Genomic DNA, 16937 nt, shown 5'->3' with positions numbered 1-16937 from the left:
GTTGTGTCCTTGGGCAAGACGCTTCACCCGTTGCCTAATGGTGGTGGTCAGAGGGCCCACTAGTCCGGCAGCCTTGCCTCTGTCAGTGCGCCCCAGGGTGGCTGTGGCTACAATGTAGCTTGCCATCACCAGTGTGTGAATGTGTGTGTGAATGGGTGGATGACTGAATGTGTAAAGCGCTTTGGGGTCCTTAGGGACTAGTAAAGCGCTATACAAATACAGGCCATATGTCTATGTCATGTAGTGATGTATGTTGATCTATTTCTGTATTTCTGTATCGTCTATGCAGAGATTGATGTTTTATAGGTCCAAGAGACTTTAAAGAAGCCAACACAGAAATCTAAAAAAATTGAACCCAACCTATTTTAACAGACTTATGCATCAAGAAAGCCTATTGGTTGATCCATCTACGATATAAAGATACTTTTTAGTCATAATGACCCCATAACTCTGGGCCTCATCACTGATATATTTTTTTCTTCAAAGGCTTTTATTTATGGACTGAGGAAGTGGCTCATCTTCTTCTTTGCTCACTGAGTTCCTCTTCAAGCAGTTCATTGAACATTTTTACCTCTTTAAGCTCGTAATGAAGCATTTGAGCTATAAAACTCTTCATTTATATTTTTTCTGCTTCAAGCAACTCTTTGATAGCCTGTAGGAAACCCTTAATCAGAGCTGTTCTATGTTTTCCACTCCACTTGCACCTCTTAGCCTTCTTGGCCCTACAGCTTAAACCCTGCTCTTCTATTCAGTTGCCTGACAGATGGCTGCTTCTTTCCCTCTTGAGCCTTAAGTTTCATACTGTGCTTCATTATTTTCACCTCCTGGAGGAGTTTGAAGTCCACCGTGTCAACAGACCTTTCAACAAAAGGTATTGGATTTCAGTGAAAAGGTCAGCTGTCTCAGGTGGTTTGCCTGAACACGAGCTGTCACTGGGTGTGGACTGAAAAAGCTATCATTATGGTGGTCATAGATCTGTTTGTGAAGTATCTTATCTGTCTGTGCTGAGGGCATTATTATCCATTTACCATGTGTTTTTTTTTTTAGCTTTTCCATCAGCTGAAAGATGTTTGCTTGACATATGACTTCAAAAACTACAACCGAAAATACTACAAATGAGCTTTTTGCACTGCACAGCTTTAATTTATTCTTTTATCAATAAAGATTTATGCTCTCTATCCCACAGAGAGCATTCAGTGGTCACGCTGGTCACAGGTTAGATGAATACAACAACAACTTAGTATCCATTATGTATATGTTTTTGCATGAAGCTAGATTAAACAGAGAGAGCATTAATTTAAATTTTACCTCAGCTGCCATTAACGCCATTAGAATATCTTCTTCCTGAGCTGAATGATAGTGCTGCACTATGGGGGTGGGGGAGGCTGGGTAAGACTTACATAAGAGTTGCAGATGTTGTTTCCTGTATTTAGCTAAAATGCAATATTTATTCAAATATTACTATGTTTAAACTTTTGTTTTATTTGTATATTTTTTAGCTCTAAACAAACTCTAAATTCCCAAGATTTAAGAAGTGATTTAATGTAAGCTGAAGCTTTAAATTAATAACAACAAGAAAAAAAACTTTTATTTTAAGAGATATTCCTGTGAGGGGAAGTGAGGCCATGTTAAAATTCTGGCTTGAATATTTTTTGTGTGTTTATTCTATTTAAATGTTTGTTGCTTTGAGATGTCCCCTTGTGGCTCATTTGTGCCTCCCTCCATTTAGACTCTCTGTTTAAGCGCCAAATAAAGTGCCACTCAGGTTTTCTGTTGGGTATTCCCCATTTTCAGGAACCAGGACTGACTTTAAGCCACATCATCAGATACCCGGCCAGCTTTGCTGTTGCCTCATTGATAGATGTGCATATTAGACATAAACGATTGATTTTCACTCTGTACATGTGCCATTTAAAATGCTGTCTGTAATATGTTTTATGATGACCCTGGTGAAAGCCATAAGGAAAATATATCAGTAAAACAATAAAAATGCTCTTTAAACTAAGTGCTGCAAGAGCTTTATCCTCCCAGAACCTCAGTCCCACCTGTTTAGCTGAAAATGCAAAGCAATCTACCTTCATTACTGTAATAAACTGTACAGAAATGGCTGGTTAGATTGCAGCAGTGCCGCATTTTGGCTGCATAACACTGACAATAAAATAAAACAGCTCCATAATACTACTTTTTAATCATTTACACTATTGTCTGAATAAGCAGAACACTGGAGATTGGAGTGTGAAGTATAGCATGTACTGTTTAACCACCTTTTAAAGTTAATAAAGCTTTTTCTATTGGTAAAAAAAACAATAAAAACATTGGCAAAAGGACATGCAAGGCAGTAAGATTGCTCTTTGTTTACTCCAGGAAAGGCCTTGTAAGGGAAATTGGTGCATCACAATTGACTTTGACTGTCCTTTCATGAGTGAGTTCAGTGTGTTATCTCATGTAGAAGACCAAGAGGCTCTGAGAAGTGCAGATGTGAAGGTTTCTGACAGATAAAAAGGGAGGAGCTGTGATAACCTTATACTGTATCTACTGTAAAGGCAGTTACATCGATAAAGTAAAAATGGCATAGGTCACTTATGGACAGTGGGTCATATGCAGACACACACACACACACACACACACACACACACACACACACACATGCAAACACACAAACCAATAGGCTAACGCAATGAAACAGGCGAGGTAGAGAAAATAGCGCTTACAATTAGATTATCTCTTTGACTCTAAGCCAGCGCTCCAACATAATAACAGATAGCACATAATGGCATGAGTCTATCAGATTATTACCACAGTAATCCGGACACAGTGATAGCTAACTATAGTTGCCCCAAAGCTATACAGACAATGAAAGGTGTTCCAACAGTATATCTTGATAACAGATATTGAAACCCATATCGAGATAATTTTGGTTAATTCTAAAACACAATGAGAAGGAGACAAAGGGAAATAAATAAATAGGCCAGAGGCATGATAGCACAGCAGTCTCTGTCTTTGTCCTTGCCACACACACAACACACAACCAAACAGAAAGATCAATAAAAGCTAAAAAGCGTTGCATTGTGGTTAGTGCGGTCATCACGATGTGTCCTTCAACCTCAGGGCAGTCAAGGACATCAGAGTGCACTTTGTTTAGCAATGCACCATTGCATATACACTTTGCACACACACGTACACAAAAAAGTCCTCACAACTACAACCTTTATTCCCAATAAACCACTCTTCAGTCCTGTGTAGGGGACTGGGGAGTGGTTCATATATAGACGTTTCATCACCCATGCCTGTAAAATACATTTAACAACGCTAAGCTGAGAATGCTGTTTTTTACCCACAATCCACTTAAAAACCCATAAACAATCTCTTTAGGCAAATTTGTTAAGCCTGGTATTCTCTTACACTGGTGCTGAGGGTGGTTCTCTGTATAGGACACCTGAAACCAATGTATTTTTATAGGAATTAAAAATTTGAAAAAACTCAGATCAGTCTATATGTAACAACATGATCATCATGATATTAATCAAAGAAAGGAAACTAACATGACTTATCCACCTCTAAAACACCCAATCAGCTTGAAACTTCAAATAAACTTATCAGACTGGACAGAGTGTAGGAGTCACTGACTTTTATGATGTTTGACAATATCTGAAGGCGATAAGCTGTTTTGAAACTGGTGGTCTCAAAGTATTTTTTACCATAACAGCCTCCAGATTTTGTTCAGAAAGGTGTGAAAAAGAAAACAACTGGGTAAATGTGTCGAAAAAGCACAAGCAACCTGTTACCTGCTCTTTATAACTGTAGTGAACAAAGAAGCATCTCATGATTCAGAATCTTGTTACAACAGCAGAAAATCCTATTATGTTCCATTCCTGTCAGCCAAGAAAAGAAATTTGAAGCTGCAGTAGGCACTCGCTTACTAAGGCAGGACAGGTAAAGACTGGAAAATGTAACTTTGTCTAATAAATGGAAAATTTCTACCAAGAATGCAGATGCTCACCTTAGAACTTGTCATCTACAGACTGATTGGAGTGTGTGCGGAGACTGTTTTCCTGGCAAACTGTGCTTTGGGCCTTTAATCAGACAATCAATTGATAATCAATTATTCCTTGAATGCCACAGTCTGAGGATTGTTGCTGACTAAGTCCATTACTTCACCTTCCCTAAAGGCTACATCCATCAGCAGAAAAATGCACATAGTTATCACACACTGATTACTGTCTCACACTAGTAATCTCACACTGGTTTTTAATAGAACAAAAGGTTTGTCATGAAATGTATCCAATACTGTGTAGAATGGACATAAGGATCTTTTGGAATCATAGTTCTATCATTTGTACCAAATGTTTTGATTGTTTAACTTAAGACAAAAAGGAAAACTTTTTCATTTGATGTTGCTAATTAGCTCAGTGGTGTACCTGCCCCCTCTTCCTCCGCTCAGTGGTGGTAATTGGACATTCACACCTTTTCTTTTGGTATGTTTTTTCCTGTGGATGAGTTTATGTACTATTCCAGGTGAGGTTCTGGCCTTATTTTTCTAGAAGCTCACAGACATCCTGAAAATGTTGTTTATAGCTGAAACCTGGAGTCTTCTTTGTGATGACAGTTGGTACCGTTTTTAAGATTTTGATCATTGTTATAAAAGTTATAGATATAGGTGCCTTACTCATTCCCAAAGGAAAATGTAGCCTAAAATTAAATTCAGTTCAGGCACTAAACATTTAAGAGAAAATATAAGGTCTACTGGGGAGAATCCAGACCCTGTACCCCAATATCACTACAAGCTAGAGGGAGATGTGATTTTGGGGTGAACTTTTCCTTTAATATGTAAACACAGATCTGTTCAGTGTTTTGTTTTGTTTTTTTACTTTTTTTAATTAATTTAGCTCATTCTACATTCTACATGTAGAATTCATTAATGCAATTCTTTGTGTGTTTTTAATTACAACTGATCAATGGCAGCACAAATGAACAGCATTAAGGACCCCTTTATCACCTTATCATCAGGTGCTCTAATGCAATGCAAAACAGTCTTTCAATTATTACCTTGAGAAATGTTTACTTACCAACAAAAAATACATAACACAAAAAAGAAAAACCGAAGCAGTTCCACTAAATCAAACTATCTCTTTAAGCCATCTCAAAACACTGAGTGTCTTCATCAAACACCATGGTTACCAAAATTAGCATGCCATTTATGACTCAATTACGCTTCATTATATCCAGCAGGAGCAAGCAGCAGTGTAGTGATGAGAGGATTGTTGAGCTCACTGGAGACTCCTCTCCAGCCTCGTGTCTTTGCTGCTGCCCTGAGGGCCACTTATTTAGCTCAGATTGCTGCACTGAGGAAGGAAGTGCTAGTTAGACACAACCAGTTTGATGAGAGCCTTTGCTGACGAAGTAGCAACTAGCAGTAGACTCATCCTCACCTTCTACACATGGTTATTGTTCACATAAAAGTTTGTGTTAACATCTGTTTACAACTATGCACACTTATAGCCTGTTATAATAACAACATTTATTAAATGATCACATCTACTGCTTAGGATTCCTGTATAGAGGTAAGTTAAAGATTTAATAGTTTGGGAGTGGTAGCCTAATTGAATGCAAGCCATTTGAAAGCCTCGAGTTCTCAGAACAGCAATTTAACCTTGAGATTTAAATCTGAGCCAAGGTAGACCTGAAATGTAGAAGCATTCCATATCTGTTTATATTCAGCCTATAGCTGGTTTAGATAACCTTTAGCATTGCAAGAGATAAGCACTTATCTCTTGCAATGCTTTGTTTAGTCGTTCAAGAGAAGAACAGAGTCATTTCTGTTGTAAAAGTAAAACTGAGAATTCATTACCATTTAAGTATTTTATTTGCTCCAATTAATATTACAAAGCCCAGAAGTTAATTTACTGTTTTACATTTAGCACCAATAACAAGTGCTTTTTAACAAGTGAGAAGCTACAGTCGCCAAATGTTTGGCCTTTTTGCTTTTTCTTTTTTTCTTTTTTTTGCTTAAATTAAACTAGATTGGAAAAGTATACAACAAGTCAGTGATTGACATATTCACTTAAACAAACCATGAACTTGAGACATTCAGTCTCAGTCCCCACGAGTTTAACTGTACAACAGTGAACTACTGTACTGAAAGTTTATTTTCTGGAAAGGATGTTTAGTCCAGCCTGTCCAAAAGAAAGTTTGAAAAACCGTGACAGAAAACAGACTCCTGGGTGCGTGACTGTTGTGATTTCTAGCTTCCCTCTTAGATTAGCATCAGAGAAAACGCCACAGCAGTTTATCCACATGCTCACACATTTAGATTAAAAAGAACAGAAAAGCAAATATGGTGCATTTTTGCAAATACAAACAACAGCAAGTGTTTATTAATTTTCCCATATGCGGCCAAGAGATTTTCATCAATTGAAAAGCAACACGTTTCATTTTGCAATGAAATCCTTCAATGTTTCCTGTTTACATAACAACAAAGCACCAACAAGCTGCAAAGCACCACATTACTAATCAAGCCATTAACTCCTTGGCTACCATCCAACAGTGGCTAATGCCATATTTGTTTTGACACAGCTCACTCATTGCTTTTAACTTAATTTTTTTAATTTATCTGCTGGGCTTTCCATGAGGCACAGGGTGAGGCAGGGTCTCACTACCAGATGTATATGCTAAATGCTTATAGAGAATGGTACAACAAAATACAAACTATGATAAATGGGAAGTAAATTCCCTGATTTCACCAGAAAATGTTTTATTCAGATCTCCATACTTCACTCCACACTTTCAGTTCAAGTTTTACTCATATCGCACCAAATCACAATAGCAGTCACTTCAAGGCACTTTATACTGTAAGACAAAGACCCGAAAATAATGGAGAGAATCCAACAATCAGATGACCTCCTATGAGCAAGCACTTGGCAACAGAGGGAAGGAAAAACTCCCTTTTAACAGGAAAACAAAATAAGCATCCATCTGCTGCAGCTGATTGAGGGTGAGGAGACAGAAGCAGAGGAGAAAAAACGAATTAATATTAAATCACTGGGTTTGATCATTTGAGACACAGATTTGCTAAACAACCAGTTATTATCATTACCAATTACTCAAACTCCCTCATAGTGCCATTCCCAGTTACTGCTTTTCTGTTTTTTTGTTTTTTAAAATCTCTTAAATCGTCACCATTGCTGCTTAAGACAATTTTGAATATGTTGTCTTTCACATTGGTAATGACAGAACCTGTGGGCCAGATAAAGTATTTAAATAGGTCATATGTTAGATCTGTGACTCCCACTAGAGCTGACTGAGAAATCTGAAGATGAATGAGATGATAGCTGAATGGAAAGAAAATATATGCAGCACACACAAACGTATTCAGACAGATGCCAGACAAAGCATGTAGTGTATTTTTAAGCATTCTCAATCAGTGTGACTGAATATTTTATCTCAATATAAACTCATGGACACTAGTTACACATTGCTGCTCATCTAACTGCCTCTGTCCTGAAGTCATGCCAAATGGACAAACAGGCAGTAGGGACCGGCACAGGGGTGGAATGGTTAGATGAAGGATGGTTATAAACAACCAGGTTAAGGAGACAATCTGCACCATAAATCTGGAATATTATCTGCTGCAGGCAGTAGGAAGGGGAAGCCTGGTGAATTGGCACCATTAAAGCATGTGACGTTTATGTGCTCATCTCTCCTATAGATTCAACTTAAGATGAAAGCCTTTCATTTAGGCTTTGTAATTAATCTTCACTGTATCAATATACTTAGCTTAATGATGGCTCTCTGAGGTAGGCAAAGAGGAAGAAAATAATCAGGGTAGAAGCATATCGCTGTAAAATGAAAATGAAGCACTTACAGTAACACATTCGATTTCTCTGTTATGATGACCGGATTGCACAGACAACAATTAGTGTGAAAGTGATTTGCTCTGTTTGCAGATACTGAAGGGTATTATTCAGTCTAAATGGAACCTCCATACCATTCCATAATAAAAATCTACCACACCTGATGTCCATGAAACCAATGACAGGTAAAAGTGTGAAACCCGGGGTCCTGGCATTCATGCGGATGTCACTTTGACACTGCATCTATCTGAATATTGCATTGTCCCCACACGTTCCACACCTGAGCTTTGGCACAATGGCACTCCACAGTAGCAACAGCATTCCCACAGAGAACAAAATCACTGCAACTCCAATCACAGCTGCCTCACAGAAAAGGACAAAAAAAAAAGCCAAAGCATTGATTTTGCCTGTAATCTCTGCAGATAGCAGTATCCCCAGAACAAGCCTCAACCAAAGAGCCCAACTTCTCAGTGGTAAACACTAAAGGACTTCCAGTGTTCAAGCCGCAAAGAGTCAAAACTGTCTTTGCTGCATGAGGAGTACCAACACAACATAAAAACGTGGCTTTAATTCTCTTTTACTGATGTTGTTCATGGTGCTGAAAATGCCACATGTTGTATGCATTTATGAATATTAATGTACAGAAGTAAAATAAATTTGTAAAAAAATGCATTTTACTACGGTACCAGCATTTTTTTTTTAAGAAAATGCGACGTGGAGTGAATCAGGAAACAGTAACGCATGAAAAGGAAAGATCACCTGATGAGAGGCAGAGTGGAAAGGAAAGGGGGGAAGAAGAAGACTGGATAAGAAGAATGCAATTAGGCTAAGCTTTTAAATTCATTTGAGACAGGTAATTACCCCTCTAGATAGGGAAAGATAGAGAAAGGAAGAACAAAAGGAAAAGCAAGCATAAATATCAATACATCTGAGCTGGAAAGCACACAAGCAAAAAACTGAGCTACAAAATTGTCCTTAAAAAAAACATATGTTTTACACTACTTCTGCTACTTTTGGGATAATGTAAAAAAATTGTTCACGTGTTCTAAGCAATCATTCTCAAAATGTGTAATTCATAATAATAATTAATGTTTAAAATGAGGCTGTTATCACAAGTGAGCCTGAAGTGACATTTGTGTTTCTAATTTTTAGGTGATTAATGGCATCATCTCTGTTTTTCATCTATTATCTCAGCACATCATCATCTTTATTGCCGTTCTAATTGCCCCAGCTCCTTACTGCTCAAAAGACAATCGGGTTGTTTTAAAAGACATGATTATATTTGTTCCAGTGGCCGATGAATCCACTCATAAAAAACCAATAACAAGATAACAATACACCAATGTTGCTCCAAATGAATCATCTTCAATAGACAGGCCAATAGCTGCGGTGACTGACAAATGGCCTTAGACCGCAGATAAGAGAGACAGAGAGGCTCGGGTAATGGCTTATAATGGGCTGTTCTTGAAATGCCAATCCCAGGATTTGCTCCGTGATTACTGACATTCAGCAAAGAGTTCAATTTTCCCCTGTGACTCTCAGCCTGACTATATCTGTCCACCTCTCTATTGCTCCTTGCCTTTTTTCTTCTGTTAATGAGCTGTCTTTTTTTAATTCACCATTCATTTTATTTGTATTTTTATTTCTATGAGTTACTACATAATGACACAAATCAGCGTCACCAATTAAAACCCCTGAAAGGTGAAGCAAATAACATTGATCACTTGTTACAACGCAGTGTCACAATGCCATGGGAAACCTTGTGTCATGTTGTCATGTAGATATTAGACACGTATGACCCCCCTAAACATTGTAGAAAATACACCATGTCCCAGCGGCAAAGGCACTTTTCATGATCAGCTGCCTCTGCCAGGAGGAAAATGTGCCAAAAACTGTTGAGTTATGCTTCAAAACAGGACAAAGAGCCCAATATTGACTTGCCTCTTGAGCTTCTCTGATCCCAGTCCAAATCAGCATCGGGACAATGTTCCAGAAATGGCACAATCTACCGAGTCCCACCCTGCAACCCTTTAGGACCCAAATGATCTAATGCCAGCATCCCAGCGCCAACAACAAATACCCCAGGAGGTCCAGTATCCATGTTCTGATGAGACCATATTAAAAGAAAAGTCAGGCAGGTGGATTAATATTGCTGTACAAATAGATATACAGAATGAAGACTGATAACAAATCTTAGTGCAGTGAATCTTCAACATGTCAAGTGTATACTGATTTAAAAAAATACAGTCATAGTTTAAAACTGTATAAGGCCTCCAAAATTCTCCTGAATTTTCCTAAAGACATGTCTCAGTTTTTTCCTTAATATTATTCATTTTTATTTTCTGTCAGTCATATTGTTGCCTGTAATCTGTATTGTCTGTTCAAAAACTTTGAGTTTATGTAGACAGAGAGGCCTTGAACTGCTGCTGAGGTTCGGTAATAAGAAATGTGGTTATTACTTGGCATTTAAATTTCAGCTATCAATGAGCGATCAGATAGTATTAGAAGGATTTTTTCTAAGTAACAACAAGAAAGGGAAAATTAAATGGTTTTGTTAGAAATTTGATGCGGATCTGCGAATGCAATCAAGTGGAGTTTAGATTTGCTACTTTTTTTAGTTAGTGAATCACAACTACAGTATGAGAAGAAAATGAAATTTGGATTATAGGTAATTATATATACACACACACACACACACATATATATCCCTGAAAATCTGTCCTACACAAACTGGCATTTATAAAATATACATAGACAGGGTGCCTGATATTTATGGCAGAGAGGAAACGGCTGGCTTGTGCTGAAAAAGTTTTGCCACAGAGAACATGATGTAAGGCCTTGGACAGTTTTAAAGGCTGTGATCTGGACCAAAACACTAACCACGAGAAGGCTAAATGAGAAAAAAAAACAACCCAAAGAACCCCTTGTATAAGCGCGCGCACGCGCACACACACACGGTTACTTACAAAGACCATTTAAGGCTGGAGACCATTTAAGGCTGGAGGCCTGTCTGGATCAGATGGCAAAACACTTAAAAGCTAAACTACAAGCAGTGACCACTGTAGCATATTTACAGGCTTAAGTAAAAGCATGCTTAATTCAGAGTAGCATTCAAGCGCTTGTCATGAAATACAAAGAGACACTCAAGTGCTCTACTTGTAGCTTTTGGCGGTTGATGAATAATCACTGTAAGTGGTAGCGTTCAGATGATCAATGCCTTTTTGGTAAACATAAGAGAAAGTGCTCTTTTCTTCCTAGTGGCTCCAATCAATCTGCTTTCTGACACATTCAAAGGGATTAGTCAAAGAAGTAACAGATTTCAAACAAACCATTCACTAAACCTCATCCACTGGCGGATTTAGTGAATGGTCAGTAACAGGATTGTAAGGTCTTAGTGTGTATCTGGCACTCACTGAAATATTCAGTACTTCTTTTTTCAGTTTCAGGCTGCAAACTGAGGGCAGTTAATTTACCATGTATACAGTGCTTAATAAATTTTTAAGGCTACCACCCAATGTAAGGTTTATGCCACAGTTTCCCTCAATCACTTCTTTAATGAAAATTACATGCCTAACGTTAAAATATAATTATTTCTGTTATCCATACATTTTTAAACTTACTGTTTTACAAAAAGTTTTTTTCTTTTTTAAAGTAATGCTTATTATAAATTTTTGATTCATTTTTTGATTTCATTTTGATTTTAATTTCTCAAAAACATCCAGCGTGCCAGCCCAAACATGGCAATAAAAACATGAAATCAGTGTTATTTGCCTTATACATAATTGTATACAAGTTTCTAAAAGACAGATTTCTAAAACCTTTTCTTGTTTTTATGCCACGTAGTCTAATACATTTCTAAGCATTACAAGTTAACAGGGTTAGGGTTGAGGTTGGGGCTTAGGGGGTTAGATGCCATGATGTCACTATCTGTGACATAATCTGATCTTCACTGATTGGCTGAGAGAAATCCATGTGGTTTGACAACATCACAGTGAGCCGGAGGAAGCCAAGCTGAATGAAATCAAATAAGGTTTCTGACCAGATAATGGATTAAGAGTGTTGTAAGGTTTGCAATGAAGCATAAATCTTACCTCTGTCTTTATAAACTAAGCATACAATGACAATAACAACAAAAAATGTTGTAGTCTATTAACTGTATTTATTGTAATCATCATTGCAAGGCCAGCTAACTGCTGAGGCTAAGTGAAAAACACATAACACGAAAAATCTGTTTTTGTTATTCTAGCTTTTATATGTACTCTTAATAAAAGCCTTCTTTATTATTAATAAAACAGCAACAGTTAGCTTGTTTTAGTCTTAAACAACTTTGGATTTAAATTTGGATTATTGCTCCAAAAATTGCAAAATGAAACCTGCCATTGCCATCTTTGTAAATTGCAGATGTGCTGTGCTATGAATGGAAAGCTTGACAACCACAGCAACAGTAACTAAGTGGGAGGCGGGGCTTACCAACCTGCCAACTGTTGAAAGAGAAGAGCAGAACACAATAGAGATCATGTGATCAAAAATGATAACCTATACAGAAGTAGGCAAACTGTTTCCCTATTTCCAGCACCAACCCCAGATAAAACACACAATCACAGGCCTACACAGACTATCTTCTATTCTTTTTACAGCTTTACTTTCATCCCTCTTAACCTCCTTTCTATGTGCACATTCACACAAGCACTCCTCTCCCTCGTCACTCCATGCCTCCCTCTGTGAGGAGGGCAGTCTCTGCTTCCATCTGTGTGTGTAAGGGGTTGTCCTGGTGTGTCAGTAATAACAATTTCCCAGTGTTCCTCTCTGCCAATTAGCCCGGCCGTAATTACACAGACACATATGGAGCTGTCAATCACCCGGCTCCTCCACACAGGAACTCACCCACCCAGCGAAGAGAGCGAGAACGATAGAGAGACTGCGGCAGGGAGAGAGAAGGAGTTTCCAACAGCTAAGGCTATACCACTCTAAACGACCACACACTGTGCCAATAACATGAGCAGTATTTCTCTGACTGTGCAGCAATCCATCAGTTCCCAGGAAAGTGCCATGAAACAGGCTGCAGCAAAAAAAAAGTGTTTTGGAATTTCATTTTGTGGAGTGTTTACAATTTTCTTGTTTACTACTGATCATGATTTGTGCAAATGGTGGAAAAGTAGGTGGAAAAAGAAGCACTGTATTCCATGAAAGAATACACTTAAGAGGTATGACTGAAATTGTCTTAATGTTTGTTTTTTTTAAACTTTGTTTTTTCTATTTTTCAATAAAAAAAACGAATGAGCTGAGCCTGAAAAGCAGGAGAGTTAGATACTTTTGTCTATACCGGCATACACACAGGGAGAGACTAGCAGCTATTTAGCCACCGGAGACTCTATGAAATGCCACCGTAGTGATGACAGTCAAAACAAAAAACAAGCAAGTGAAGCAAGTGATAAAAGCAAGTACCGAATGGAGCGAAAGATAACAGTAGCTGACATATGATGCAACCAGAGCCTAGAACATTCCTCTAGTAACCAAATGTCCGTTTTAAAGAAGCTGGTGAAAAGCAGCTTGCTTTTTATGTGGACGCCATGCTGTAGTTTACTAGAATGAGGAAGAAAGGCGACTTTAGTGACATAACATGACACGATTGCTGATGCAAGACAGGCTGGTCTGAGTATAACTGCTGATCTACTGGGATATTCCTATACAACCATCTCTAGGGTTCATAGATTCTGATTCTGATTCTGATTCTAGGTGGTCTGAAAAAGAGAAATCCAGTGAGTGGCAGTTCTCTGGGAGAAAATGACTTGTTGGTGCCAAAGTTGAGAGGGAAATGGTCGGAGTGCTTCAAGCTGACAGGAATGCACAGTCTGTGCCATGAAGTATTAAGGTGGTTCTGAAGCCAAATGGAGTCCAACCTGGTGCTAGCGAGTTATAACTAAGAGGTATACTAAGAGAGGCCGGTGAGTGTGAATTAATATTAGAGCACAAATTTTAAGAGAGCACAAATCTTAGTGATAATGCTGATTTTTGACACATATACTGTAGATGCTGAAAAAAATAATTTCTTGTGTAAAACTTCAATAAAATTATTTTTTCACTCAACAAGGTATATTGTTTATTTTGAGAAAAGACATTACTCTTTTATAAAGAATGTAGGAAGATTGTCTCAAACAATACATCAGGTACAAATTTCATTCACCACAAAAGACTACCGTTTCACTATGTGGCACTTTGGATTACAAAGCACATTTCTGAAGGTATGTATAAAGCCTTTTAGTTTTAAACCTTTTGGGTCACCAAGCAATAAAACATGTCTGTTGCACCAAGAAAAAAATAACCAGATACATAACTGAAAAAAAAAACGCATGACACCCATTTAATGTTCAATGCAGTAACATCTGTAATAAATGACACTTAAACCTACATTACCCATTTATCTAGCAACATTAATTAATCCCCGCTTTTACTCTTGTAAATAAATGCATTCATGTCTCACTTAATGCAGAGCCTGATTTCCCCTGAGCATCTCCAACAGAAGAAAACAAATGAAAGTTTAATAAAAATGAAGATAACATTGAGTTATCTGTCAGGCTTTCAAGTTGTGTGCGTGTTCTATGGTAAACTGTGTCGCCCTGATTTCTATCCATTGTACTCAGTCGACACTTGAATCAACCCAAGAGGGAAAGAGAGAGTGAAAGCAAGAGTATCTGTGAATGCCCGCAAGTGTGGCAAGGTGTGCTTTACTTGTTTAGGTACTATATGTGGCTCTCGGGATTTAAGGTGGTGAACAGGGGGATAACAATAACAATAGTAATAAGATACTAATCATAATAATAATAATAATAATAATAATAATAATAACAACAACAACCTTTATTTAAATTACACATTCATAACAATACTGCAAAAGTGATTTTGCACTGAAAGCAACAATGAATAATTAATAATAATAATATTAATAAAAAGTTATTTCCTAAGGTCCGGTGATGCAGATGGCAGGAAATGAAAAGAAGACAGGCAGAAAGTGGAGGGGGTAAAATATGAAGGGGAGATGGGTAGGCACAGGGCTAAAGGAGGAGGTCCAGTCCCAGCAGCAAGTCTTACCTCTGGGATGTCTTCTTGTACTTGCGCCTGCCAGAGAAAGAACAAACACGAGGAGAATGAGGCTTTGGAAAGACAGGACGAAAAGACATCAGGGTCATGCAAAAACCAGCTGAACATTACACTATAAAGATGATGACTGAGCTATCGCTATCTTTCTTGAGCTGAAAATTTCATGTGAACCAAGCACAATCTGATTTTTTTTTAACAAAGGAAAGAACTACACATTTACACATTATAAAGCTTATTTTAATGAATATGAAGTAAAACTGAGAATCCCAAATAATACAGATCAGTTATCAAATTAAAAGGAAAAATCTCCAGGGTTCAGGAACCCTATACTGAAGACATGACGTGGCTCCGTTATGCTTTACTGAGCATTTTGCTCAAATGGTAAGGCTCCACATTTCTCCTTAGAGGAAAAGGTCATGGCAAATCAACACAAAGTTGTTTTAAAGTGATCAGCTTTATCCTAGGAAGACATATTTCAGTCCTGACGGGAGTGTTTTCTTCCAGGATGGCAATGTCCCCATTTTGAGGGTACAATCATGTGCTATGTGCCTTTGCATTTACCAGATCTTGACTGAGAGTTTCGAGCGACATTGCTCTCCACTGCAATCATCAAAATGCCAAATAAGGAATGTGTTGCTCTCTCCGGTGGTGTTCCAGAGGCAGGGAATCGATACTAAGGTGTATTAAAAAGTCTTTAATGTGCATATGGTGGCCCAACAGCTTGCTAAAACAATTCATTTAATTTAGTTTTTTTCCTTTTAATTTATCACTGATCTGTATATAAACTTAATTGCAAATTGCATCATCAACTTCATGGCTTACTAGAATTGAAGCATATCAATAGTGTAAATGATCAAATCTCACAAATGCAAGCCTGCTCATGGCATTTATTGAGATGAAATGGGCAATTTAGCATATGTTCAATGGGTCTAATTCCTAAACTTGACTACCAACATAAAAAGTAAGAGCGCAGTACGATTAGAATAAAATAGTGACTCATTAAAATAAGAAACTTTTTCACTGATACTGGATCAAATGGGTACATTATAACAGTTACCTGTAAATAAGTGAAGAGCTTTAGAGTCTACTTTTTTGAGTCTACTGTTACAGTAAAGAGAAGTAAGAATGCAAATGCTTACAATCACTTATGCAGAAAAGGGATTTAAGAGTGTCATACCAATATGCAAAAAGACACACACACACACACACACACACACACACACACACACACACACGGCATTCAAACTCCACTTGATCCCACCAACCTTACTTCTACACACACACGTACAAACATTGGGAAACCTACACAGCTACATTAACACACCTATTCTACTATCACTTACGTTTGGCCCTAAAACACACCCACACCTCCATGAAGTGATAACAGCATGGCTCTAAAAGCTGAGGTCATATACACACTCACTCACACACACTTACAGCACTCATGACAGCAAACTGGGGGGGAGGCATAAACTCACAACTGTTTGACTACAGACATCTATTTAAATTCTAGTCAGGCACAATTCACAGCACTTAGCTTGATTTGCTCCTCCGTTGCTTTCAGTATCAATCTTTTAGAGCTCAGTGCAAAACTGCAAGCTAAGGAAGTTAATCCCCGTAAAGAAATGTTGAGAGCTCCCTTGAAATTAGTGGGAAAGGAAGAATGAATAAATCATTTAGGGTTGATGAAGCCATTGAAATGAAAACAAAATGAAGTTCCACAGTTTAACAGGGTAAACAATACAAAGAAAGACTAAATAAATAGTTTTAGGGGAAATATAATAATGAGACTTAAAAGACAGATCAATACTACATTAAGTAACTACGGGGAAAGTCAGGAGGCAAAAGCAGAACTAAATGCATTATTTCTTTTTTTCTAATCTTAGGTCACAGGTTTTGCCCTTTTACCCTCTTTTGGTGCGTGGGTCTTCTAATTAATTCTAATTAGATGTGGACAAGCAGTGAGGATGGGTCAGAGAATTCTAGGAA

The 16937-nt window shown here is 37.8% G+C and overlaps 1 protein-coding gene across 11 annotated transcripts in view; it reads right to left on the bottom strand.

The window, feature by feature from the left end:
* The window catches only part of pde1cb (phosphodiesterase 1C, calmodulin-dependent b), a 116414-nt gene that overhangs the window by 46391 nt on the left and 53086 nt on the right, over window positions 1-16937 (bottom strand). For 8 of the 11 annotated variants that reach the window (XM_026151014.1, XM_026151007.1, XM_026151003.1 and 5 more), the window contains one exon: window positions 14940-14966. The exons of 2 other annotated variants lie outside the window; for them this stretch is intronic. In XM_026151014.1, the coding sequence (XP_026006799.1) occupies window positions 14940-14966 (27 nt within the window). Of the gene's footprint in view, window positions 1-14939; window positions 16588-16937 lie in introns of all 11 variants that reach the window. One more of the 11 variants, XM_026151013.1, reaches the window with a different exon arrangement.

The sequence above is a fragment of the Astatotilapia calliptera genome, chromosome 18 (assembly GCF_900246225.1).
Source record: "Astatotilapia calliptera chromosome 18, fAstCal1.2, whole genome shotgun sequence".
Classification (NCBI taxonomy): domain Eukaryota; kingdom Metazoa; phylum Chordata; class Actinopteri; order Cichliformes; family Cichlidae; genus Astatotilapia; species Astatotilapia calliptera.
This window is presented reverse-complemented; position numbering and strand designations above follow the sequence as displayed.